General features: G+C 37.9%; 1 protein-coding gene and 1 pseudogene across 6 annotated transcripts in view; one reads left to right on the plus strand and one right to left on the minus strand.

The window, feature by feature from the left end:
• Positions 1 to 25,190, minus strand: part of Vps13b (vacuolar protein sorting 13 homolog B) — a 641,091-nt gene that overhangs the window by 532,639 nt on the left and 83,262 nt on the right. For all 6 annotated transcript variants that reach the window (XM_060392854.1, XM_060392863.1, XM_060392849.1 and 3 more), the window contains exon 17: positions 19,670 to 19,851. In XM_060392854.1, the coding sequence (XP_060248837.1) occupies positions 19,670 to 19,851 (182 nt within the window). The remainder of the gene's footprint in view (positions 1 to 19,669; positions 19,852 to 25,190) is intronic.
• On the plus strand, positions 10,829 to 12,151 carry LOC132656044 (aurora kinase A-like; annotated as a pseudogene).

The following is a 25,190-nucleotide window of genomic DNA, read 5'->3' on the forward strand; positions in this document are numbered from 1 at the left end:
GACATCACAACCCTGAATATCTATGCCCCAAATACAAGAGCATCTGCATTTGTAAATGAAACATTATTAAAGCTCAAATTACACATTGATCCCAACACCTTATTAGTGGGAGACTTCACCACTCCAATCTCACTAAGGGACAGACCTACACAGAAGCTAAATAGGGAAATAATGAAGTTTACAGAGGTCCTAAATCAAATAGACCTAATAGATGGCTACAGAACGTTTCACCTAAACTCAAGAGTATACTTTGTTTTCAGAACCTCACAAAAATTTCTCAAAAATTGAGAATACAGTCGGACACAAAACAAGCCACAAAAATACAAGATCAAAATAATCCCTTGTATCCTCTAGACAACCATGGCCTAAAACTAGACCTCAACAACAAGAGACATAACAAAAACCCTACATACACATGGAAACTAAACAACTCTCTACTCAATGACAGGTTGGTCAGGGAAGAAATGAAAAACAGAACTGAGAAACTTCCTAAAATTCAATAAAAATGAAGGAACAATTTACCCAAACAATGAAAGCAGTGCTAAGAACAAAGTGCATAAGAATAAGTTTAAGACATCTCATACAAGCAACGTCACAGCACACCTAAAAGTCCTGGGGAAAAAAAGAAGCAGACACACGTAATAGGAGTAGATGATTAGAAATAATCAACTCAGGGCAGGAATCAATGAATTAGAAACAAAGAAAACAATCCAAAGATTAGATGAGACCACGAGCTGGTTCTTTGAGAAAATCCACAAGATAGACAAACCCTTAGCCAAACTAGCTAAATGGAAGACAGAAACTATGCAAATCAGCAAAATCAAAAACAAAAAGAGGGACATAACAACAGATACTGAGGAAATCCAAACAATCATTAAGTCTTAACTATAAAAGCCTAAATGCCACAAAATTTGAAAATCTAAATAAAATGGACAATTTTCTTGATAGATTCCATTTACCAAAATTAAAACAAGATCAGGTAACTAGATTAAATAGTCCTATATCCCCCAAGGAAATAGAAGCAGTCATCAAAAATCATCCAAAATTAGCCCAGAACCAGATGGTTTCAGCAGAGAATTCTACCAGATGTTCAAAGAAGAGCTAACTCCAATTCTCTTCAAACTATTCCACAAAACAGAAATAAACAAACAAACAAAAAAATTTACCAAACTCATTCTCTAAAGCCACAGTTACCTTGGTACCTAAACCACACAAAGACCCAAAAAAGAAAGAGAAATTCAGATGTATCTCTCTTATGAACATTGATGCAAAAGTACTTAATAAAATACTTGCAAAGAGAATCCAAGACACATACAAGATATCATCCATCATGACAAAATACACTTCATCCCAGGCCTAGAGGGATACAAGGAAATACAAGGAAATCCATCAATGTAATATACTACATAAACAAACTGAAGGAGAAGATTCTACCAGAGAAATACTTCAGCTGATAAACATCTTCAGCGAAGTGACTGGATACAAAATTAACTCAAAAAAAAAAAATCTGAAGCCCTCCTGTATACCAAAGACAACAGGCTAAGAAAGAAATTAGGGATACAATACCCTTCACAATAGCCACAAATAACATGAAGTACCTTAGTACCTTAGTGAAACCAATCAAGTGAAAGACCTATATGAAAAAAAATAATAATAATAACTTCAAATCTCTGAAGAAAGAAACTGAAGAAGATATCAGAAGAAGGAAAGATCACCCATGTTCATGGATCGGTAGGATTAACATAGTGAAAATGTCCACCCGGCCAAAAGCAATCTACAGATTCAATGCAATTCCCATCAAAATATCAACACAATTCTTTACAGATCTTGAAAGAACAATTCTCAAATACATATTGGAAAAAAAAAAACAGAATTGCTAAAACAATCATATACAACAACAGATGTCTGGATGTATCTCCATCCCTGACCTCCAGCTGAGCTACAGAGCAATAGTAATAAAAACTGCATGGTGTCAGCATAAAAACATCCTGAGGGAGGAGCAACCTTACCAGGCCACAGAGAAAGACAATGTAGCCACTCCTGATGAGACCTGATATCTATGGTCAGAGGGAATGGGAGGAGGACCTCCCCTATCAGTGGACTTGGTGAGGGGAATGGGAGTAAATGAAGGAGAAAAGGTGGGTTTGGGAGGGAATGAGGGAGTGAGCTATACCTGAGATACAAAGTGAATGAACTTTTAAAAAATTAAAAAAAAATTAAAAAGAAATTAAGTTACACACATTATTAACATCCAAATTTGCTGAAGACCTATATAAATTATTAATTTGTTAATAAGCATTTCTTAATGATGACTACATGTTCTATAAGTGACTTCTCAGTGATCAGACAAAGGGAAACACAATGTTCAAAGCATTTAAAGTATGAATGTGTATACGTGTGTGTGTGTGTATATATATATGTGTGTGTTTACACATATGTATCATAATTTTAATGGGAAATGTTCTCCAGGGTATAAGAACCTGGGTCTGCAGCTGGTGGTGATGTTTGGGAGGCACTGGTGTACAACCTTGCTGGAGAAGTATGTCACTGGAAATCGCCAGTTCACACTCTTTGCTTCATAGGTGGAGTTCAAGACGTGAGCTTTTGTATCTGGGCTCCGTACCTTCCACTTGTCAAGCATCCCACCATGATGAACTCTCACCTCCCTTGTGTAACTCTTAACTATGGTGCTTTGTCACAACAACAACAAAGTGACTAATACAACACACAGAGACACTTTAACATTTAGAAAGCTTGATAATGAAAAGACTCTGAAATTATGAGACTTGACTTTGGATCCCACCAAAAAGCTGCTCGTGGCTGTTCATGCTTTTAACTTTAGACTGCAGAGAGAAGCAGATTCCACGACCCACTGGAGAGCCAGCCTAGCCAAAACTCCAATCTTAGGGTTCACTGAGACACCTTGTTTCAATAAGGTGAAGAGTGACAGAGAAAGGCACTTTGGAGTCCTTTACGAGGTCTGCATATATGTGTACCCATGTGCTGACATGTATAGAATATATGCATGTAGATTATATACTCCCCACACATGCAAAAACAACAGATAGATAGATAGATAGATAGATAGATAGATAGATAGATAGATAGATAGATTCATTCTGTGAGATTTGCTAAAGGTAGTATCTTTTGGCTTAAATTTAACTATCAAGAAGTTTTAGCTGAGCATAACTAGTACCTGTGACCTAAGTACTCTAGAGGTAAGAAAGGAACATTAGATAGAGGCCAGCCTGGGTGATATAACAAAAGACCCTGTCAAAAAGACAACCAAGATGAAGGAGGAGAAGGGAAAAAATCCTTATGTTTTCATTGGAACATAAATATAACTCAATTCATTGTTATTATTATTATTATTACATAAATAACTATTCGTGGTCAATGTCACTATTCAGCAATTTTTTTTTTTTTAAATAACTCAAGAACATATAGCTTGGAAAACTTAAAATGTGTTTTCAGATTTGGGGCAGAGAATGTAGTTTGAAAAGAGAGAAAAAAAAAATCTTACTATCCCTCAGTCAACTTTCTAAGTGGTTAAAGAGTATTCAGTAACTCCAAGATCCTTTTTATATGCACACCTGGGAAGAATACCAAATCTGTAAATTTGCTCAGAGTTAGAATGATGTGGTTTTTAAACCAGATGTTTAAATGTTACAGTATGCGTATTTTCTTCCTCTCGTCTATGACAGAAGTAAAGTAAGAGGAATATTTGACTTCACTCCACAGGAGACCTATTTAATAGTTTGGCATTTGTTTAAGTGAAGGTAGCTTGGCTAAGTCAATGTTGACGACATACACAATGACATGATCTTAATGAGTTGGAAAATATTGGCTCTCAAGAGAATAGGCCAGATGCTACTGAGCTGAGAAAGCTACTGTATTATAGAATTTCAGTTTATGAGGTAAAATTTATTATTCAACCATTAAGATATCCCATATGAAATCTTGCATAAAATACTTTTACAGTTACTTTCTGGAAAGTAGATTTGTGTTTTAACATAAAGACATCACTTAAATGGGGAATCTGAGTGTTCATTTAATCATTAGTTTATAACTTTTTAAATCTGTCAATTATATCCCTACAAATGTCCAACCAATGGAACTATAGAGTGAACAAAATAATTAACAAACTGAAGAGAGAGAAATTAGAAGTTCCTGTTTTCCAGAAAAAAAAAACAAAATTCATGTGTATCTTTGTATATCATCTTCTGAAAAAAAAATGACAAGGGTTAATAGCTGTTTTGATGACTATCAGAAATATTAACAACAAAACTACATAAAATAATGATCCCAATTAGTAATACAAATTAAGATCAAGAAATATTAACAACAAAACTACATAAAATAATGATCCCAATTAGTAATACAAATTAAGATCAAATTTTACAACTCTAATATATAGATTATAATTTAGATTTTAGCAATTTAACAAGGAAATAATAAAACGTGCAGGCAAATGGATGGAACCAGAAAAGATCATCCTGAGTGAGGTAGACCAGGAGGAGAAAGACACACATGGTATATACTCACTTAAAAGTGGATATTAGACATATAATATAGGATAAACGTACTAAAATCTATAGTCCTAAAGAAGCTAAACAACAAGGAGGGCCCTAGGGAAGATGTTCAATCCTCATTCAGAAGGGCAAACAGGATAGACATCTGAAGTAGGAGAAGACAGGGAACAGGAGAAGAGCCGTCCACAGGGGGTCCTGAAACATTTTATCCAGAAAGGTATCAAAACGGATGCTAAGACTCATAGCCAGGCTTTGAGAAGAGTGAAGGGAACCTTATGGAAGAAGGGGGAGAAGAGGGAGGATAGGTGGGACAAGGAGGAGATGAGGGTCGGGGCTAAAGCTAGGATACAGAGTGAATAAATATTAAATAAATTTTTAAAAATAATTTACATTTTAAATAAACTTCAAGTATTCATTAGACTCTCGTTAAAGAATTATTAATGGGTTACCAAGTGGTAATGTTTACATATTACTTCAGGTCTCATATACCAAGAAAATAATTGAAACAATAAAAATAATAGAGTCAAAGATCTTAAAAAGCTAACTTAGTGAATAGCTATTATATAATATTGGGGGCCACTAAATCACTTTGAGCATAAATTTTTCCATCTGTAGAACAGGATCTATAACCAAAAACATTACTGGTAAGAAGCCAACTGAATAAATGTATAAGAAATGTCATCCTAAAATAGGCGTGCCAACTCAGCTATTCAAGTAAATTTGATGGTATCCATTCCTTAGATTATGTAGCTCACTAGAGTAAAAGGCTTAGCAGATAGCTGTAAATTATGTTAACAGAGGAAACAACAGGGTTTCTTATTTCTATTATCCCCCCACACTACCATATGCCTGTATACATCTGTTGCAGCTCTCCCCTTTGGACTGTGTAGAACTAACAAGTGTTTCACCACAAGTTTTCATGAGCTTTTTTTGGCACCTTGAAATCAATCATATTAAATAGACACAATGAAGGCTGTTTTTCTCTGAGTCAAAGAAAATATAACCAATACAACCAACCTCTTGCATTGTGCTCTTCTCTCACCACCATTCCTGTTCTTTATGCTAATTATTTCTGTGCCTTACTCTTTGAATTTAAGGTTACCTTATCATCTATCTACTGATCTAAAACACTGAACAGGTAGACTCCAATTAGAACAGAAATCTCTAGGAACCCCTGGCACCACTTCCATAAAAAATATCCCCACATAGATGATTCCTGACAAGACTGTACATCCAGAACAAGAAAATAGTCATCTTCATAAATAATATAATTAACAATCATAAGCAACTATGATAACACTATCACAATTCTGAAGATAAGAGACATAAGCTGGGAGAGAGGGTGGGACTGGAAGGGAATGAGGGAGCGGGATACAGCTCGGATAAAGAGTTAATAAACTGTATCTAATAATAAAAGAAATTAAATTAAATTAAAAAAGAGACATAACCTCTCAGTTCAATGAAACAAAAAAACTTAGAAAATGGAGACAAGGCTCAGTTGGAGAGAGCCTGCTTGACTCAAGAGCCTTATGATCTCAAGATTTGTTTGTTTGGTTTGTTTTTTGTTTAAAAAAAAAAACTGTTTAAAAGATGGATTATCAAAATGTAACTGATAAAAAAATAATAATAATAAAAAGATGGATTATCACACTCCAATTAAGAAGGAAAAATATTCAGGTATATTTTCCTTCCTTCTGATCCTAGTCAATTAGGTCTCATCAGGAGTGGCTGCATTGTCTTCTTCTGTGGCCTGGTAATGCTGCTTCCCCCTTAGGGGGAGGTAATTAAAGAGCAGGCCAATCAGCTCATGTCAGAAACAGTCCCTGTTCCTATTACAATGGAACCCACATGGATACTGAACTGCCATGGGCTACATCTGTACAGGGGTCTTAGGTTATCTCCATGCATGGTCCTTGGTTGGAATAGCAGTCTCAGGAAAGACACCTGTGCTCAGATTTTTTTGTTTCTGTTAATCTCCTTATGGAGTTCCTGTCCTCTCCAGATCCTACTGTTTCCCACTTCTTTCCTAAGATTCCCTGCACTCTGCCCAAAGGTTGCCCAAAAGTCTCAGTATCTACATTGATAGTCTACAGGGAAGAGCTTTTCAGAGGTCCTCTGTGTCAGGCTCCTGACTTGTTCCCTTTTCTCTCTTTCTTCTGATGACCAGCCTCTTTGCCTTTCTGGATCGGGATTGAGCGTTTTAGCAAGAGTCCTCCCTCTTGATTAGTTTCTTTAGGTGTACAGATTTTAGTAGGTTTATCCTATATTATATGTCTATATGAGTGAGTATATACCGTGTGCATCTTTCTGCTTCTGGGATAGCTCACTCAGGATGATCTTTTCCAGATCCCACCATTTACCTGCAAACTTCATGATTTCTTTTTTAATTGCTGAGTAGTGTTCCATTGTTTAAATGCACCACAATTTCTGTATCCATTCTTCAGTTGAGGGGCATCTTTTGATACCCTCCTCCAGGACAAATACCCTTCTCCCTTGTTCCTTTCCCCTTTTCACTGGTCCTCTGTCTCCTGACTTACTCCTTGCGCTTTGTCACTCTGGGGCTAATAAATATTTTTTTGTGATGTGAACTTGGTCTTGGGGTGTCTTGTACTGAACACTGGTCCTTTCAGCACTGTGGAACCTGTTTCCAGGTTCTGGCTATTACAAATACAGCTGCTACAAACATGGTTGAGCAAATTCCTTATTCTGTACTTGAGAATCTTTTGGATGTATGCCTACGAGTGGTATAGCTGGATCTTGAGGAAGTACTATTCCTAGTTGTCTGAGAAAGCGCCAGATTGCTTTCCAGAGTGGTTGTACAAGTTTACATTCCCACTAGCAGTGGAGAAGGGTTCCCTTTTCTCCACAACCTCTCCAGCATGTGTTGTCTCTTGAGTTTTTGATCTTAGCCATTCTGATGGGTGTAAGGTGAGATCTTCGGGTCGTTTTGATTTGCAATTTCCTGATGGCTAATGAGGTTGAGCATTTCTTTAAGTGTTTCTCTGCCATTCGATTTTCCTCTGCAGAGAATTCTCTGTTTAGCTCTGTTCCCCATTTTTTAATTGGATTACTTGATTTTTTTGCTGTTTAACTTCTTTAGTTCTTTATATATACTGGATCTTAGCTCTCTGTCAGATATAGGGTTGGTGAAGATCTTTTCCCAATCTGTAGGCTGTCGTTTTGTTCTGAGGACAGTATCCTTTGCTTTACAGAACCTTTTCAGTTTCATGAGGTCCCATTTATTGATTGTTGCTCTTAGAGCCTGTGCTGTTGGTGTTCTGTTCAGGAAGTTGTCTCCTGTGCTGAGGAGTTCATGGGTATTCCCCATATTTTCCTCTAAGCGGTTTAGTGTGTCTAGTTTTATGTTGAGGTCTTTGATCCACTTGGACTTTAGTTTTGTGCAGGGTGATAAGTATGGATCTATTTGCATTTTTCTACATGCCGACTTCCAGTTAAACCAGCACCATTTGTTGAAGACGCTGTCTTTTTTCCATTGAATGGTTTTGGCATCTTTGTCAAAAATCAGGTGTCCATAAGTGTGTGGATTTATGTCAGGGTCTTCTAATCGATTCCATTGATCCACCAGTCTATTTCTATGCCAGTACCATGCAGTTTTTATAACTGTTGCTCTATAGTACAGCTTGAGATCAGGGATGGAGATACCTCCTGAAGATCTTTTACTGTAGAGAATTGTTTTAGCTATTCTGTGTTTCTTGTTGTTCCATATGAAGGTGAGAATTTTTCTTTCCTGGTCTGTAAAGAATTGTGTTGGTAATTTGATGGGAATTGCATTAAATCTGTAGATTGCTTTTGGTAAGATGGCCATTTTTATTATATTAATCCTGCCAAGCCATGAGCATGGGAGATCTTTCCATCTTCTGATATCTTCTTCTAATTCTTTCTTCAGAGACTAGAAATTTTTTTCATACAAGTCTTTGACTTGCTTGGTTAGGGTTACACCAAGGTACTTTATGTCCTTTGTGGCTATTGTGAAGGGTGTTGTTTCCCTTATTTCTTTCTCGGCCCTTTTGTCCTTTGTATACAAGGAAGACTACTGATTTTTTTGAGTTAATTTTGTATCCTGCCACTTTGCTGAAGGTGTTAATCCGCTGTAGGAGTTCCCTGGTAGAGTTTTTGGGGTCACTCATGTATACTATCATATCATCTGCAAATAGTGATAATTTGACTTCTTCCTTTCCAATTTGTATCCCCTTGATTAAGGGACATAAAAATCTATACTGCATTTCTACATGAAGAATTACAGAATTCAAAAAACAGTTCATCAGTTACTATAAAAATATTTTCATTTTCTTTCCTTTGAAGATACTAAATTTTCTCCTCTTTGTTATCTAGACATGATTCACATCCTCTCAGCTTCTAAAACTGAAATACTAAAGAAGCAATTGTATAGAATTGTACCCATGTTTTTACCTTAAAACAAAGCACTAATTTTATTTAGCAATAATGTGTAATTTTACATTTATTAAACAGCAAACCTAACATTTTCCTTACTATATTACATACATTTTATTTAATTATATTCTTTTTATTTTTGTTTTGTTTTGTTTTTTTCGAGAAAAGTGTCTCTGTGTCACTTTGGCTGTCCTGGATCTCACTGTGTAGGCCAGGCTGGCTTTGAACTCAGAGTTACGCCTGCCTTTACCTCTCAAGTGCTCAAGCCACTACACACAGCTATAGTCCATCTTTTTCAAACTCCCCAGTTGTAGTCAGTAAAGCTGACTTCAAAACCTAGTAATAAATTACAACTTAAATTTTTATCAAGTTGTAAAACAGTAACCTGACAGTACATAAATTTCCAAAAGCTGAATAAGCTCGGTTTAGTTCAGCAGGCCTGTTTTGTTGGGGTGCAATTGTTCCAAATGCACATTTCTTAATTCCCAGGAAAACTGACAGAAGAAGCACAGCAAAAAGAAAAAAGAAAAAGAAAAGGAGAAAAGAGTCAAGGAGAGCTTAACTCAAACTGTTTGTCCTAACAATCAAGCTAACCAGTAAAAAGACCAGTAATGTGTCCATTTAGAACATTAAAAGAATTACAAGGGTGACCAAGAAGCACAAACAGTAAAAAATAAATATTAGATCACTTCTGAATAATGAAAAAGAACACTATAAAGTTGTACTGGAAAATAGAAGAAAAAAATAGAGGAAAAGGTCACCATCTGAAAAATGAAGTGAACTAAAAATGTAGTAGAAAGTGTCTGAAAGCCATAAGGAATTGTGATGAAAATTTTATGAAGAATTTACACAATTCAAAACAAAAAGATAATCTACATTTTAAAAAAGCAAAAGACTCAGACTTTTTTTTTTCTTTTTATTATTAGTTAACATTTTGTTAACTGTATCCCAGCTGTATCCCGCTCCCTCATTCCCTCCCAATCCCACCCTCCCTCCATTATCTCCTCCCTGCCCCTTTCTAAGTCCACTGATTGGGGAGGACCTCCTCCCCTTTCATCTGACCCTGTTTTATTAGGTATCTTCAGGACTGGCTGCAAAGTCCTTCTCTGTGGCCTATCAGGACTCAGACTTTTTCAATGAAAGATACATAAATAGAAAATACAGTCACAAAAATATTCTGAGCAGCATTATTCATTGGACGAAAGAAAATCAAAACCTCATTTATACCACTTTGTATTTATATTTTATGGCTAGCACTATAAAAACATGGCAAAGATGTAAAAAGATGGGCATACCAGCACATACTACAAATAAGACTGTATAATAGTATAGATAGGTATTGGGAAAGTTTGGCAATTCCTCAAAAGATTAAATACAGAGTGACTCCCCTAGCAATTGTACTCCTATGAAAATATCCTCTGAAAAAAATGATAGTATATATTCACAAAAACTAGTATGAGTAGTCATGACAACCTTCCATAACAGTCAACAAGATTAATAATCAAATATCTACCAACTGATGAACAAATGGGAAATACACACACGATACCACTCTATTCTACGATAACAGGCATGCATGCTCGAGTGTACTCCACATAGTTTCACACGCTAGAAGCAGTTTCCACTGTGGCAATGTTGACCTGGTGAAACCATTACAAAATAGAGATTGAGAGTTGGAGAACTTGCTCAGTGGTTGAAAGCATTAGCTGTTCTTGCAGAGGACTCAGATTCAATTTCAAGCACTTACATGGCAGCTCAAAACTTCCTGTTACTCTAGCACCAGGGGATCCAACACCCTTTTCTGGCCTCCTCAGGTACAGGCATGCATATGGTGTACTTAAGTACATTCTGGCAACATACTCATATACATAAACTAAGACGAAATGGGGACCAGTATGTGTAATCAACAAACAGGACAGAGGTGCTGCTGACCTCAGGAGGAGCTGGCTCTTCCAAGAGCATTTAATACTAACTAAAGCCAATCATGTTTACTCCCTATTGATACTACAGTTCTTTTCTACTTCTAAAGCCTGTGACATACCCAGAAGTGTCCTCAACGGAGTTGAGCAGGACATACACTCCATATTGAAACCTCTAGTCAGCAAAATTGTGAGCAAAAGCAATCTTTTTAAACTATAATGAACCCAAACTTAGGTATTTTTTACAGCCAATCAATTCAAAATGTAGCATTTTGACCAATAGATGCTTGCCAGGCAGGAAACGCCCCTGCCTTGGGTATGCTGGGATGGACCAGAATCGTTAAATCACCCAACTAACCTGAGCACAGGGCGCTTGGCTCCCACTGCTTCGGTGGTGGGAGGTGTGGGCCCAAGCTGCAGCTAGTAATTTACAATAAAAAGAACCTCATGTATTTACAGCAGAGTCTGTTTATTCCTGGTCTTTTGGGGGTTCATGAACTGGGCAGAATTGATTGGCTATAGGAAGGTCCCCAGACCATAATGACCTGGTGTCCCTCCCTAGCGGGATGGGCCAGTTTCCTAGCAACTGTATCTTAGTGGGTGGGAAACAAATGTGGTAGGGCAGTCCTTCCCCTCAGAGGATTACTGGACTTCTCCACCCACCTAGTTCAGCCTTAATTAATAGCCGATTTTTTAATCTTTTGGTCTCTCACCATGAGTTTATCTCATTCTAGAATATGCACTCCTTGGAACAGTCTATAGAGAGCTCCAAAAACTCTACAAGTTTGACAAGCATAGAACAGCTACTTACATCACTGGCTTGGCAAATGCTCTCTTTCTGACATTCAGAGAGAGCCCTCCACAGAGACGTTAAGCCAGAGAACCCGCTCCGTGGACCAGGTTGAAGATAGGAGCCTTCAGACGGCCTGTGCACACTCTGTCTTCCAGGGGACCACACTGTGCGGCACCCTGGACTGCCTGCCCGCAGAGATGACTGAGAAGGTGGCCCTCTGGGGCCTGTGAGTCCTCTGCTGTGAGGACCTAGTTGGCATGCCTCCTTTAGAGGCACACATTCACCAGAGACCTACAGGAGAATCTTACGGGCTGAACTGACATTCCCTGACTTTGTGACGGAGGAGATAGGGATCTCATCTCAAAACTGTTAAACACAAAGCAAGCCAGAGGCTAACACTAGCAGAAGTCCTTGAGCACCCCTAGATCACAGCTAATTCCTCAAAACCTCCAACTGGCCACAAAAGCAAAGAGCCAACTAGCAAATCATCTTAGGGAATCCAGTGCCATGCGCAATGTGCAACTGTGAGAAATGCCCCACTGAGACCTCCCAGACCCTCACCATTGCCCTCAATGTACCTTGCCAAGCAGGTAGTCCTAGGCCTTGGATCTAGGAAGCCCCACCTGAGCACATGCAGCACTGCCAAAACCCCAAGGACTATGCGGCTTTTTCGTGCTTTCACAGTCTAGAGAGAAGGTTCTATTGCAGCTGTCCTCATGGCCTGTGCCCCCACGATTTCCTTGCTGGTGTCTCTCTGTAGGAAAATTACCATTCTTCTGGACTCCCTAGCACCTATGTCTTAGCCTTCAAGTGCCTGAGTGTGATTGTGATTCATTGGGTCAGTAGGCCTGGGAAAGTTGTTGGAATGGATATGTAGATTTCTTTTAAATGTTAAAATAAAGATTTGTACAGACATCCTTTTTCTTAAGTGGCATCCCTTCAGAGCCCTCTTGTTTTCAGCCTGTATGGGGTTGGGAACCTCAGATACTATAACAGATCCAGTGGTATACCGGCCATGGGACCTGACTCAGCTGTTTCTGGATGTTAACAGCTATTTTGTATATTGGAGTTCTATCATATGTACAAACTTGTTAAATATATAAATATACATCGTGGGACTTGTTTCCGGAAGTAAAATAAGTATGACATGTTTTATCATTGTAGAAATTTAGATCTAGTTGAAAAGCAAAAGATTACAGGCATGAACAAACCATATGAAGCAAAGTTTTAAATATCTTCCCTATTGACAATCCCCATATGCAAGAGCATAAAATGCTGAAATTTAATACCTTAATATACACATAAACAAACACACATACACATACACTTTCAGAATCTTCAGCAAAAAAATTTGGTGGCACAATTTTATAAATACTCTATTAGCACTGAAATACACAAAAGTAGTTTGACATGATGAGGGAATGACAAAATGAAACTATCCACTTGGAAAATTAGCTTTCAAAATATGTATTTTAGATAAGCTTTCCTCCATCTATTTTAAATGTTTTAGATTATTTAGTTTATTTTGTTCAAGCTCTTAGAAAAGAACATTTACTAACAATCAAATTTGCCCACCTCCTCAATATGTAAAATATTAGTTCCACTAAGTTAAGATCATATGATACCCCAGGTCACAAAGCACTGAATTCTGGCCATTTGTCTCAAACATTGCTTTAATACTTGAGCTATTATCCCTTTAGGATAAATTCCAGAATATTTTTGAAGTTACAGTTCATTTTACAAACGCATAAAGAGAAAGTAAATGTGCTTAGGAAAACTAAGAGACATTACAAAAGAAAATGAATACCTCTAGCTTAGTAACAATTTTAGGCTATTTGAGCCAATTCATAAAAAAAAATATTTTAATATTTCCTGAATACTATAAGCCATAAGACAAACAGTAAAGCGAATAAGACCGCCAGAGAGAAAAAAATGACTTCAAAAAGAAATATGAAAAATGAATAAGGTAATTTCATTTATAAATACTACTTCCATGAATGACCTCAGGCAACCCCTGAATTCAAAAAAGACCACCAACTGATTACCCAACAACAAATGGTCAGCCCTGAAAGCACACACAAGAAACATACAGGCTGAGTAGGTTAGACGTTTATAGTTCGTATGTATATACATATGTAAATGCGTTTAACAAAAATAAATGAAAATATTCAAAGAGAAAAAGAAGTTTATGAGAGAGTTTGGAGAGGAAAATAATGTAATTATATTATAACCACAAAAGGAAAAGAAATAATAAAATTTTGAAGGCCTTGGAACAAAGCGAACTTGCAGAGAGAACGTTGAAATTTAATAACAGTTTGCATGTGGTTTCAGTATGCCCTACAAGGGTTGAAGAACTAGAGTTTAATGGGCTCTATGAGGTACTGAGAGGACAAAAAATTTTGTTTTATTTTGTTTTGTTCTGTTCTTTTTGTTTTTCAAGATGTGGTTTCTCTATGCAGCTCTGGCTGTCCTAGAACTCTCTATAGACCAGGCTAGCATTAAACTGAGAGATCTGCTGGCCTCTGCCTTCTAAGTGCTGGAATTAAAGGAATGTGCCACCACTACCCAGCAAGAGATCAAGAAACTTAACCAAGCCATGAAGTTTAAATGCAGGCTCTCATATGGTGAATAGGAATGACAATACCATCAAAATAGACCCTCCTGACTCAAGGTCAGTCTCCACAAAAAAAGGGAGAGGCCAAGCATAGCACGTGACATGGCATCCCACTGCTGAGGAGGTGACAGATGAAGGATCTAAAGATCTAAGGATCCAAGACATGCATCTAAGGAGATGATCATGTGGTTTTTCTCCTTCAGTTTGTTCATATGGTGGATTACATTGATGGATTTCCATATGGTAAACCACGCTTACAAGCCTGGGATGAAGCCTACTAAGTCATGGTGAATGATATCTTTTATGTGTTCTTGGATTCAGTTTGCCAGTATTTTATAGAGTATTTTTGCATCACTGTTCATAAGAGAGATACATCTGAATTTCTCTTTCTTTGTTGAGTCTTTCTGTGGTTTAGGTATCTAGGTGACTATGGCTTCATAAAATGAGTTTGGTAATGTTCCTTCAGTTTCTATTTTGTGGAATAGTTTGAAAAGAATTGGAGTTAGCACTTTTTTGAAGGTTTAGTAGAATTCTTCACTGAATCCATCTGGCCCAGGGCTTTTTTTGGAAGGAACACTGTTGATGACTGCTTCTATTTCCTTAGGGGATATAGGACAATTCAATCTTTCTACCTGATCTTGACTTAATTTTGGTAGATGGAATCAATCAAGAAAATTTTCCATTTCTTTTACTTTTTCAAATTTTGTGGCATATAGGCTTTTGTAGTAAGTCGTAAAGATTGTTTGGATTTCCTCGGGGTCTGTAGTTATCTCCCCCTTTTCATCTGATTTTGTAGATTTGGATAGTTTCTCTCTGCAGTTTAGTTAGTTTGGCTAAAGGTTTGTCTATCTTGTTGATTTTCTCAAAGAACCAGGTCTGGGTTTCATTGATTCTTTGAATTGTTTTATTTGTGTCTAATTGATTGATTTCAGCCCTGAGTTTTATTATTTCCAGCTGTCTGCTCCTCTTGGGTGTATCTGCTTCTTTTTTTTCTAGGGCTTTCACTTGGGCCATTAAATTGCTTGTATGAGATGTTACAAATTTCTTCTTGCAGGCACTTAGTGCTATGAATTTTCCCCTGAGCACTGCTTTCATTGTGTCCCATAAATTTGGGTATGTTGTGCCTTCATTTTCATTGAGTTCTAGGAAGTCTTTCATTTCTTTATTTCTTCCTTAACCCAGCTGTCATTGAGTAGCAAGTTTTTCAATTTCCATGTGTGTGTAGGCTTTATGTTATTACTATTGTTATTGAGGTCCAGCTTTACTCCACGGTGGTCAGATAAAATACAGAGAATCATTTCAATCTTCTTGTATCTGTGGAATCTTCCTTTGTGACCAACTATGTGGTCTATTTTGGAGAAGGTGCTGTAAAGAAGGTGTACTCTTTTGAGTTTGGATGAAAAGTTCTGTAGACATGTATTAGGTCAGTTTGACTTAGAGCCTCTGTAAGTGCCTTTATTTCCCTATTTGGCTTCTGCCTAGATGATCTGTCCCTTGGTGAAAGTGAGGTGTTAAAGTCTCCCACTATAAAGGTGTTGGGATCAATGTCTTGATTTAAGCTTTAATAATGTTTCCTTTAGCTTTAATAATGTTTCCTTTATAAATGTAGGTGCTCTTGTATTTGGGGCATAGATGTTCAGAATTGTGATGTTCTCTTGGTAGATTTTTCCTTTGATGAGAATGTAGTGCCCCTCCACATCTTTTTTGATTAATTTTGGTTGGAAGTCTATTTTATTAGATATTAGGATAGCTACCCCACCTTGCTTTCTGGATCCCTTTGCTTGAAAAACATTTTTTCCATCCCTTTACTCTGAGGTAGTGTTTATCTTTGTTGCAGAGGTGTGTTTTTTGGATACAGCAGAATGTTGGATACTATTTCTGCAACCATTCTGTTAGTCTGTGTCTTTTTATTGGAGAGTTGAGTCCATTGATATTGATAGATAATAGTGGACAATGCCTGATAGTTCCTTTTATTGTGGAGTTGGTGGTCTTACTATGATTCATTGCTTGTTTTCTTTTAATTTGGGGGAGGGGAATTATCTGTAGGTTATATTTTCTTGGGCATAGTTGTTTTCGTTGGATTGAAGTTTTCCTTCTAGTGTCATCTATAGGGCTGGTTTTGTTGTTGTGTAGATATTGCCTAAATTTAGTTTTGTCATGGAATATTTTCTTTTCTCCATCTATGTTGATTGAAAGCTTTGCAGGGTATAGTTGTCTGGGTTGGCATGTGTGTTCTCTTAAAGTCATGACACCTGCCCAAGCCCTTCTTGCTTTCTTAGTTTCTGACGAGAAGTCCGGTGTGATTCTGATAGGTCTACCTTTATATGTTACTTGGCTTTTTTCCCTTGCTGCTTTTAATATCTTTTCTTTGTTCTGTAGATTTAGTGTTTTGACTATGATGTGATGTGATGTGTTTCTTTTCTTGTCTAGTCTATTTGGTGTTCTGTAGGCCTCTTGTATGTTTATGGACATATCTTTCATTAGGTTGAGAAAATTTTCTTCTATGATTTTTTTAAAAATATTTTCTGGACCTTGGAACCTGAAATTTTCTTTTTCATTGACTCCTGTTATTCTTAGATTTTGTCTTTTCACGGCATCCTTGATTTCCTGAATATTTTGTGTTTGGGTATTTTCTGATTTTATTTTTTCCTTAAGAGAAGTATCAATTTCTGCAAGTGTATCTTCTGCACCAGAGATACTCTCTTCCATCTCTTATATTCTGTTGGTGATGCTTATCATTTTGGTTCCTGAACTTTTCTCTAAGTTCTCCAGCTCCAGAGTTTTCTCAGTTTGTGTTTTCTTTATTGATTCTAATTCTGTTTTCATGCCTTGCACCATTTCCTTCATCTGTTGGAATGTGGATTCCTGTCTCTCTATGATAGTCTCTATTTTTTCATTCATTTCCTCTCTGTATGCAACTTGTGCCTCTATTTGTTTGGCTCTATTTGCCTGTGTTGCTTTGAGAATTTTGTTCATTTCCTCTTTCTTTGGCTTCAGTTGTTTGACCAAATCTTTGAGAGATGTCTGTTTCCTCCTTAACTAACTGTATTTGCATGGCTATTGCTCTAAGAGATTTGTTTGTTTCCTCTTTATGTGCTTCAAATAATTGGATAAGCATAGCTTTAAAGTCATTTTCCCATGTTTCAGATGAATTGGGAGTATCCATCAATTTTGGGGGTTGCTGGTGAAGCCATGATGTCCTGATTTATGTTGGAAGTGTTCTTTTGCCTACCCCTGGCCATTTGCTTATCCATAACCTTTCCTGTTTGTTCCTGAATTCTGGAGTTTGGACTGGTACAGTCTTTCTCTGGTGTCTGGAGAATTCTTCAGGAAATTGAGAGAGGTTTTGTGGTTTCAGCATGTGCATTTGTGTTTCAGCTGTACCTGTGGGAGGAAAGTGAGCGGGTGCAGAAGGGCAAATGTGGGCGCATAAGGACAAATGGTGGCGTGTGCGTGGACGTGTGCCTTTGAGGAACAGAGTGGTAGAGAATGTTGAACTCTTGGGTGTGCGGGAGGGACTCTGCCTTGCAGGCATCTAAGGGGTTACTTGTGCATGTGCTGTAGCAGGCACTGGTGCTAATCTCAGCGCAATTCCCTTATGCAAATTACCTGAATACCTCAGTGGCTAACAGGCTACTGGGATTCGGCTCTGTCTGAGCTCCTGGTTATCTGTCTGAACTCCAGTGTTGGACCTGCAGAGTAGGGCCCCAATGTCTCAACAGTCCCACATTTCCCACAATGGGTATTTGGGTGGGAGGGCTCTTATGTCTGGCTGCTAGTTTAGAAGGACCCTGGATTTGAGGCTCTGCAGGTACCTAGGGTCATACTCACTCTCAATCAGGTCACATCGTCAAGGATCGGGACATCCAGGCTCTCCACTCCCTGGTCTGGACCCACTTAGTCATATGCAGGAGGACTGATGAGCTACGCCAGCTCAGTGTTGCTGCAGCCGCCAGGTTAGGTAGTCAAGCTGCAGCTGCAGACTGGGATGCTGGACCAGATGCCTTCTGGGAGGTCCTGGGGGCCCGCCACTGTGTTTTCCAGACCTGGGTGGCCTGGCACCTGGTGTGCCTAGTTTGTTTGGCGGGGTCTCCTGGACTTTGGTGGGTATATAGCCCACTATCTGCCACAGAGGGTTTGGGCAGGACCTACAGTCAGTGGCTGGGAAACCCTGCGAGGTCGGCACACAGTTCCCATGCAGTGAGTTCTGAGCTGAGAATCTCAGTGAGCTGGCTGTAGGCTGTTCTGAGGAGAAGGGAGGCCCAAAAAGGAGGAGTGCAGGGAGATCAAAGAATCGTTTCTCTCCCTCCCTGAAGAAGTCCACTGGTGACCTGAGACTAAAGGTCTCAACTCCTGTGATGGTCCCTCTTGTTCAGAAAGCCTCAACATCGTTTCCCTGGCTTTATACATCCCCCCACTCACCAACTCCAGCAGTTCTGCTCCTCTCCCTCTCAAAAACTGTGCACATTCGCCTCTGCCATCTTGGATCCTCTGAAAACTAGTATCTTTTTTTTTTTTTCTTATTAGTTACATTTTGTTAACTCTGTATCCCAGCTGTATCTCGCTCCCTCTTTCCTTCCCCAATCCCACCCTCTCGCCCTCATCTCCTACCTATCCCTTCCAAGTCCACTGATAGGGGAGGACTTAATCCCCTTTCATCTGACCCTGTTTTATCAGATATCTTCAGGACTGGCTGCAAGGTCCTCCTCTGTGGCCTAACAGTACTGCTTCTCCCTTGGGGCATGGGGAGGTCAAAGAGCCTGCCATTGAGTTCCTGTTAGAAATAGTCCTTGTTCCCCTCACTATGGGAAACCAATTGGTTACTGAACTACCACAGGCCACATCTGAGCAGAGGTTCTAGGTTATATCCATTCATGGTCTTTGGTTGAGTGTCAGTCTCAGAAAAGACCCTGTGCCCAGATATATTTGGTCCTTGTGGAGTTCCTATCCTTTCCCCATCATACTAACTCCCCTTCTTTCATATGATTCTCTGCACTCTGCCGAAGGTTTGGTTCTGAGTCTTAGTATCTTCTTTGGAGCACTGCTAGGTAGAGTCTTTCAGATGCCTTCTGCGGTAGACTCCTGTCATACGTTCAATGCACCATCTGTCTTTCTAAATGAGGATTTATCATCATACCCCGTGTCCACTTTCTTGATTACACAAATACCAGCACATTCATGTGCACTGTGGAACCTCATTCATAATTGCCAGTTTGAGAAATCGGTCTAGATGCCCAAGAAATAAGTGGTTTGAGAAAGCATACTATAAATAAATATCAGTCATATAAATATCAACTTTAACAGAAATACACTTTAGATTGAGAATGCTAGACACAGGGATTTGAATTTTATTTACTTCTATGATACATTTTACTTATGAGGTAAAGTGTACTCTTACCTGTCATTTGGAAGACTTCATTCATCAAAGCTTCATTCACCGTTGAAGAGCTGATACTTCCAATATGAGACCAACTCTGATATATTGCTTGCAGCAAAAGTGTCTGTGCTCTTGTAGCTTGAATTGTGAGATTTGGGAGTTCAAAAATACCTTCAGTTACAACGGTCTGAGATCTTTTGGTCCTAATCGTGAAAATAAAAAGAAAAATAATAAAAATAAGTAAGTGAATAGGGTTTTTACACAACATACTAGATAAATTATGCTGCAAGGGGGAGATATAAATTCAAATTATTTGGGGGGGCTATGAATGTATATACATACTCATGTATGCTCATGTATGTGTATACATGTATGTAGATAGAAAAGCCAGAGCCATTGGTAGGTGTCTTCTTCAATCACACTGCAACACACTGCACCTTATTTTATAAGACAGAGTCTCTTCCTGATCCTGAAACTCACCAATTCAGCTACACTGGCTGGTTAGCAAGTCCCAAGGATCCTCCTGTCTTAGCCTCATGCCTATACCATCCCATGCCATCAGTGAGGCTGGGATTACAGGAGGCAGCAGCACATCCTGGACTCAGATAATCATGCACAGACAGCACCTTACTAACTCAAACATTCCCGACACTCTTGAATTTTTTTTTTTTAATTCTGAGAGGGTTCTAAAATTTTATAAGAATTTATACTTGCCACATTATAAAAGTACTAAAAAGCACTGAATTATACAATGAAAACTTATTTTGCTTCAAAAGGAAGGAAAGAAATCCCCTGCAGCATCTCAGAAACATGGCTTCAAATGGCTATTGCTCCCCTAAGAAAGACAAAATCAACCAAGGACTGGACCTAGCACCCCTACACTTATGTAGCCAATAGGCAGCTTAGTCTTCCTGCTGGTCCCCTATAAGGAGAGTGAGGGCTGTCTCTGAAATGGACTTTGTTGCCTACTTTTTGATCAAACCCCATGGCAGGGCTGCCTTACCTAACCTCAGTGGAAAAGTATTTGCTCAGTCTTGATATGACTTGATGTGCTACAGTGGTTTGGGGGTGCTCCCCTTTTTGGGGTAATAGAAGAAGAGAAAGAGGAGGAAGAGTGGGGAGGATGGGACCAGGAGGAGAGGAGGGAGGGGGTTATGATCAGGATGTAAAGTGAACAAATATAATACAAAATAAATTTGAAAAAACAATCAAAAGATGTTTATAAGCTGAAATTAAAAAAAGACAGCAATGAGAAGATAAACACTAGATTGGCCTACCTCTTAATTGGCATGCCAGATAATGAAATATACAACACATTACGATAACCACGACATGTTCCCACAACTTTCCAACATTCATTAGCACCAAAGATTTCTACCTAAATTTACCCTTCACTCTACAATCCTAATGATGCTTTGCCTTAAAATTCAAGGCACTAAAGGGAATAAAGTAAAAATAAATGCACATATACCACGTACTAGATTCTTTACACCAAATAACAAAAACTGTGGTACTCAGGAGAATGGGAGATCAAATCAAAAGGAATTCACAAAAACAGTATTTAATTCTAATATGAACCATTTTATAAATCTTTTCCCCCTTCTCTAAGTGTTTCAAAATTATACACCTGCTTCTCTCTACTACTTTCTCAAGTTGCCATTTGGATTCCTGGAAAATTAAAAATTCCATTACTACTAACACTAATAAAAGACACAAACAACAAGAACATGTATAGTATGGAAATGTGTCATAAACCTAGACACTGTAAGTTCATATTGACACAGCATTGGTAAGTGAAGTACAGCAAAAGCCATGCTCCTAAAGGAACCTCACTACTGTAAGCTGAAATTACAAAGAGGATACTTAGTACAAGTGGAAATTTCTTATCTCAGAAGAAATTTGGCTACATTATATAGTACTTTAATTTCCAAACAATCAGATGCACTATAAAATGGTTCCCTCCCTCCTCCATTACTGGAGGGAATGTAAACTTGTACAACCACTTTGGAAATCAATCTGGAGCTTTCTCAGACAATTGTGCTTGCAGCTATAGCACTCCTAGGCATATATCCAAAACATGCTCAAGTATGCAACACGGACATTTCCTTATGCTTGTTCCTAGCACCTTTATTTGTAATAGCCAGAATCTGGAAACAACCCAGATGTCCCTCAACAGAAGAATCGATACAGAAAGTGTGGAATATTTAAACAATGGAATACTACTCAGCAATTATAAACAAGGAAATCATGAAATTTGCAAGCAAATGGTGTGAACTAGAAAATATCGTCCTGACTGAGGTATCCCAATGGCAGAAAGAAACACACTGTATATACTCACTTATAATTATAGGTGGATATTAGACATATAATATAGGATAATCATACTAAAATCTATACACATAAAGAAGCTAAAAAAGAAGTACCCTGGGTAAGATGCTCCATCCTCATTCAGAAAGCCAAATGGGATAGACATTGGAAGAGGTAGAAATCAGGGAACAAGACAAGAGCCTACCATAGAGAGCCTCTGAAAGGCTCTACCCAGCAAGGTATTGAAGCAGATGCTAAGACGCATAGCCAAATTTAGGGCAGAATGCAGGGAATCTAATGAAAGAAGGGGGAGACAAAAAGACCTGAGGGGACAGGCGGGACACTAGGAGACCAATGGAACCAAGAAATCTGGGCAAAGGGGCCTTTTCTGAGACCGATACTCTAAACAAGGAGATAACCTAGAACCGCTGTATAGATGTAGCCCATGGCAGCTGAGTATCCAAGTGGGTTCCCTCATACTGGGAACAGGGACTGTCTCTGACTTGAACTCAGTGGCTGGCTCTTTAATCACCTCCTCCTAAAGGAGGAGCAGCCTTACCAGGCCACAGAAGAAGACAGTGGATCCAGGCCTGATAAGACCTGGTAGGCTATGGTCAGATGGAAGGTGAGAAGGAATTCCTCTATCAGTGGACTTGGAATGGGTCATAAGAGGAGATGAGGGAAGGAGGGTATGATTGGGAGGGACTTAGAGAGGGGGCTACAGCTGAGATAAAAAGTAAATACATATAAGTAAAATAAAAATATTTAAATTTTTTTAAAAATTAATTTTTTTTTAAATCTCCTTTTCAAAATACTGTCTTTCAATTAAAACTATTTTCTGACCTAAAAAAATAAATGGTTCCCAATAGATTGCACTGGCTTGAATAAAGCATAACCATATGCAAATTCAAAAAGAATTAATTATTTTACATTTTAGGATTTCCCAAGATTGAAGAGTGATTCTCTTCTTCAAATTTATTATCAAAGAAAATACACTTTGTGTGTCATTATCCAATAACAAAAAAGGTAATTATACCATATACTCGTGACATTTTGAAACTTGTCTTTTTCAGTTATACCAATGATAAATAAAAATTTAGGTTATCATGCCTCCTTTAACTTGATACTTAAGCTAAATTTAAAAAAACATGATTTGGCAACACATAGGAGCTGACACAATGGTATACACTATTGTTTTTTCTTGTTTTTTTAAATTTTTATTTGTATTTTTATATTAATTACAATTTATTCACTTTGTATCCCAGTTGTAACACACTCCCTCATTCTCTCCCAATCCAACCTTCCCTCCATCATATCCTCCTATGCCCCTCTGTAAGTCCACTGATAGGGGAGGTCCTCCACCCTCTCCATCTGACTATAGCCATCAGGACTCATCAGGACTGGCTGCATTGTCTTCCTCTCTGGCTTGGTAAGGCTTCTCCCCCCTCAGGAAGGTGATCAAAGAGCCAGCCAGAGTTCATGTCAGAGACATTCCCTGTTCCCATTACTAAAGAACCCAATTGGACACTGAGCTGCCATGGGCTACATCTGAGTAGGGGTTCTAGGTTATCTCCATGCATGGTCCTGTGTTGGAATATCAGTCTCAGAAAAGACCCCTAGGCCCAGTCTTGGTTCTGTTGCTCTCCTTCTGGAGCTCCTGTCCCCTCCAGGTCTTTCTTTCATAAGATTCCCTGCACTCTGCCCAAAGTTTGACTCTGAGTTGGTATTTACTATTTTTGATGTAACAATACCAATAGAGACCGTTTTTCTTATTTCTTGTCAATTTTAATTTATATTTCAGCAGTAAGCAAGCTAGGAAAAGCAAGAAATGCCAATATTTTTATTACCCATCTCATCAAATTTTCAGTTATACTACCTTTGCTTCAAAATATTTTTTTAAAGATCAATAGATTTTACAACTTAAAGCTAGTTTGGGGACTCATAATGTCAGTGAAAATGCACAATAAAAGTGTGACTGTTCCTTGTGATTTATACAGTACACATGTACATAAAACAAAGCAGCTCAATATAAAATCATAGAAAAATATCTAACAAGTTCTAGATTTGTCTTAAAACATTACCAAGCTGCATTTTGATAATTATGTTGGTCATTTATTTGGCAGATGTCTAGTGCTCATATTCAAGAAATCTTGGTCTGAATATGTTCATTTTACAGAACAGGTTTAAAAACTATCAACCCAAACATTACTCTCTAGGGAAAAATAAATCCTAGCGTAACTAGGGGGATAAACAACTCATTAAAATTCAGCTTGGACAAACTCCAGGATAAATTAAAGGAAATAGAAACAACTAGACCTTAATTGAATAGTAGCAAATTCCTTAAATGAATATGCACTAATTATAAGTAATTTGAAAGAATGTAATCCACCATTTCTTGACAAATTAAAATACAGAAACAATGAAATTTCTGTGCCATTGTAAATTTTCTAATTTTTGAAATTCTTTTTTTCAATATATAAAAAGACAATTCAGAAGCATGGTTCTTATTATTGGATGTAAAAAATAAAACAATCTATTCAACTTTCTACAAGTACCATAAAATGTCTGCCATATGCACACATCAGGAAAAATCACCAATTCTCTTTAACACATACTTCATAGCAACTAAAAAAAATATTTTCAGCAACAGTTGAATCTAAAGACTCATACAGATTTCCTAACTGCAAAGATTGAAAACACAGATTGCTTCCCAAACTTTACTGTTATTGTTCATATATAAAATAAGACTAGGTCATTTTTTTTCCAAAATAAAGTTAATACAAAATCTTACTAACTTATGAGAACAGCTAAAACATGAAAAATTATGGAGTTCTTATATACTAGTTACTTAACACTTTATAGGCAAAACCTTTTAAGTACTTTTTAAAAATTAAATAATAGGTTAAATCAAAGTGTATGTTCTCTATTCCCAATAAACACTTTCCAAAATGAACATCTATGCAGACTTAACAGTTAGTCTGGAGTTAGGTGAACAGGGTGCCTGCCTGCTTCCTCTGACTAAACAGCATTAGAGCTAGAGTGCATACTGTCCTGAGCTGCTCCTGTTAGTGCTACATGGTGCTGTCCTGCAGGTTCAAGTTCCTGGTCAGTATCATCTGAGCATTCTGTGCTCCCTGAGCTACCTCCAAGGCTAGATAAGGCCACAGTAGATGGTGTACCCTGTCATATAAAGAAATAAAACATCAGCCAAATGTTGTGGTGTTACATGTCTTTA

The sequence above is a fragment of the Meriones unguiculatus genome, chromosome 1, assembly GCF_030254825.1.
Source record: "Meriones unguiculatus strain TT.TT164.6M chromosome 1, Bangor_MerUng_6.1, whole genome shotgun sequence".
NCBI lineage: Eukaryota > Metazoa > Chordata > Mammalia > Rodentia > Muridae > Meriones > Meriones unguiculatus.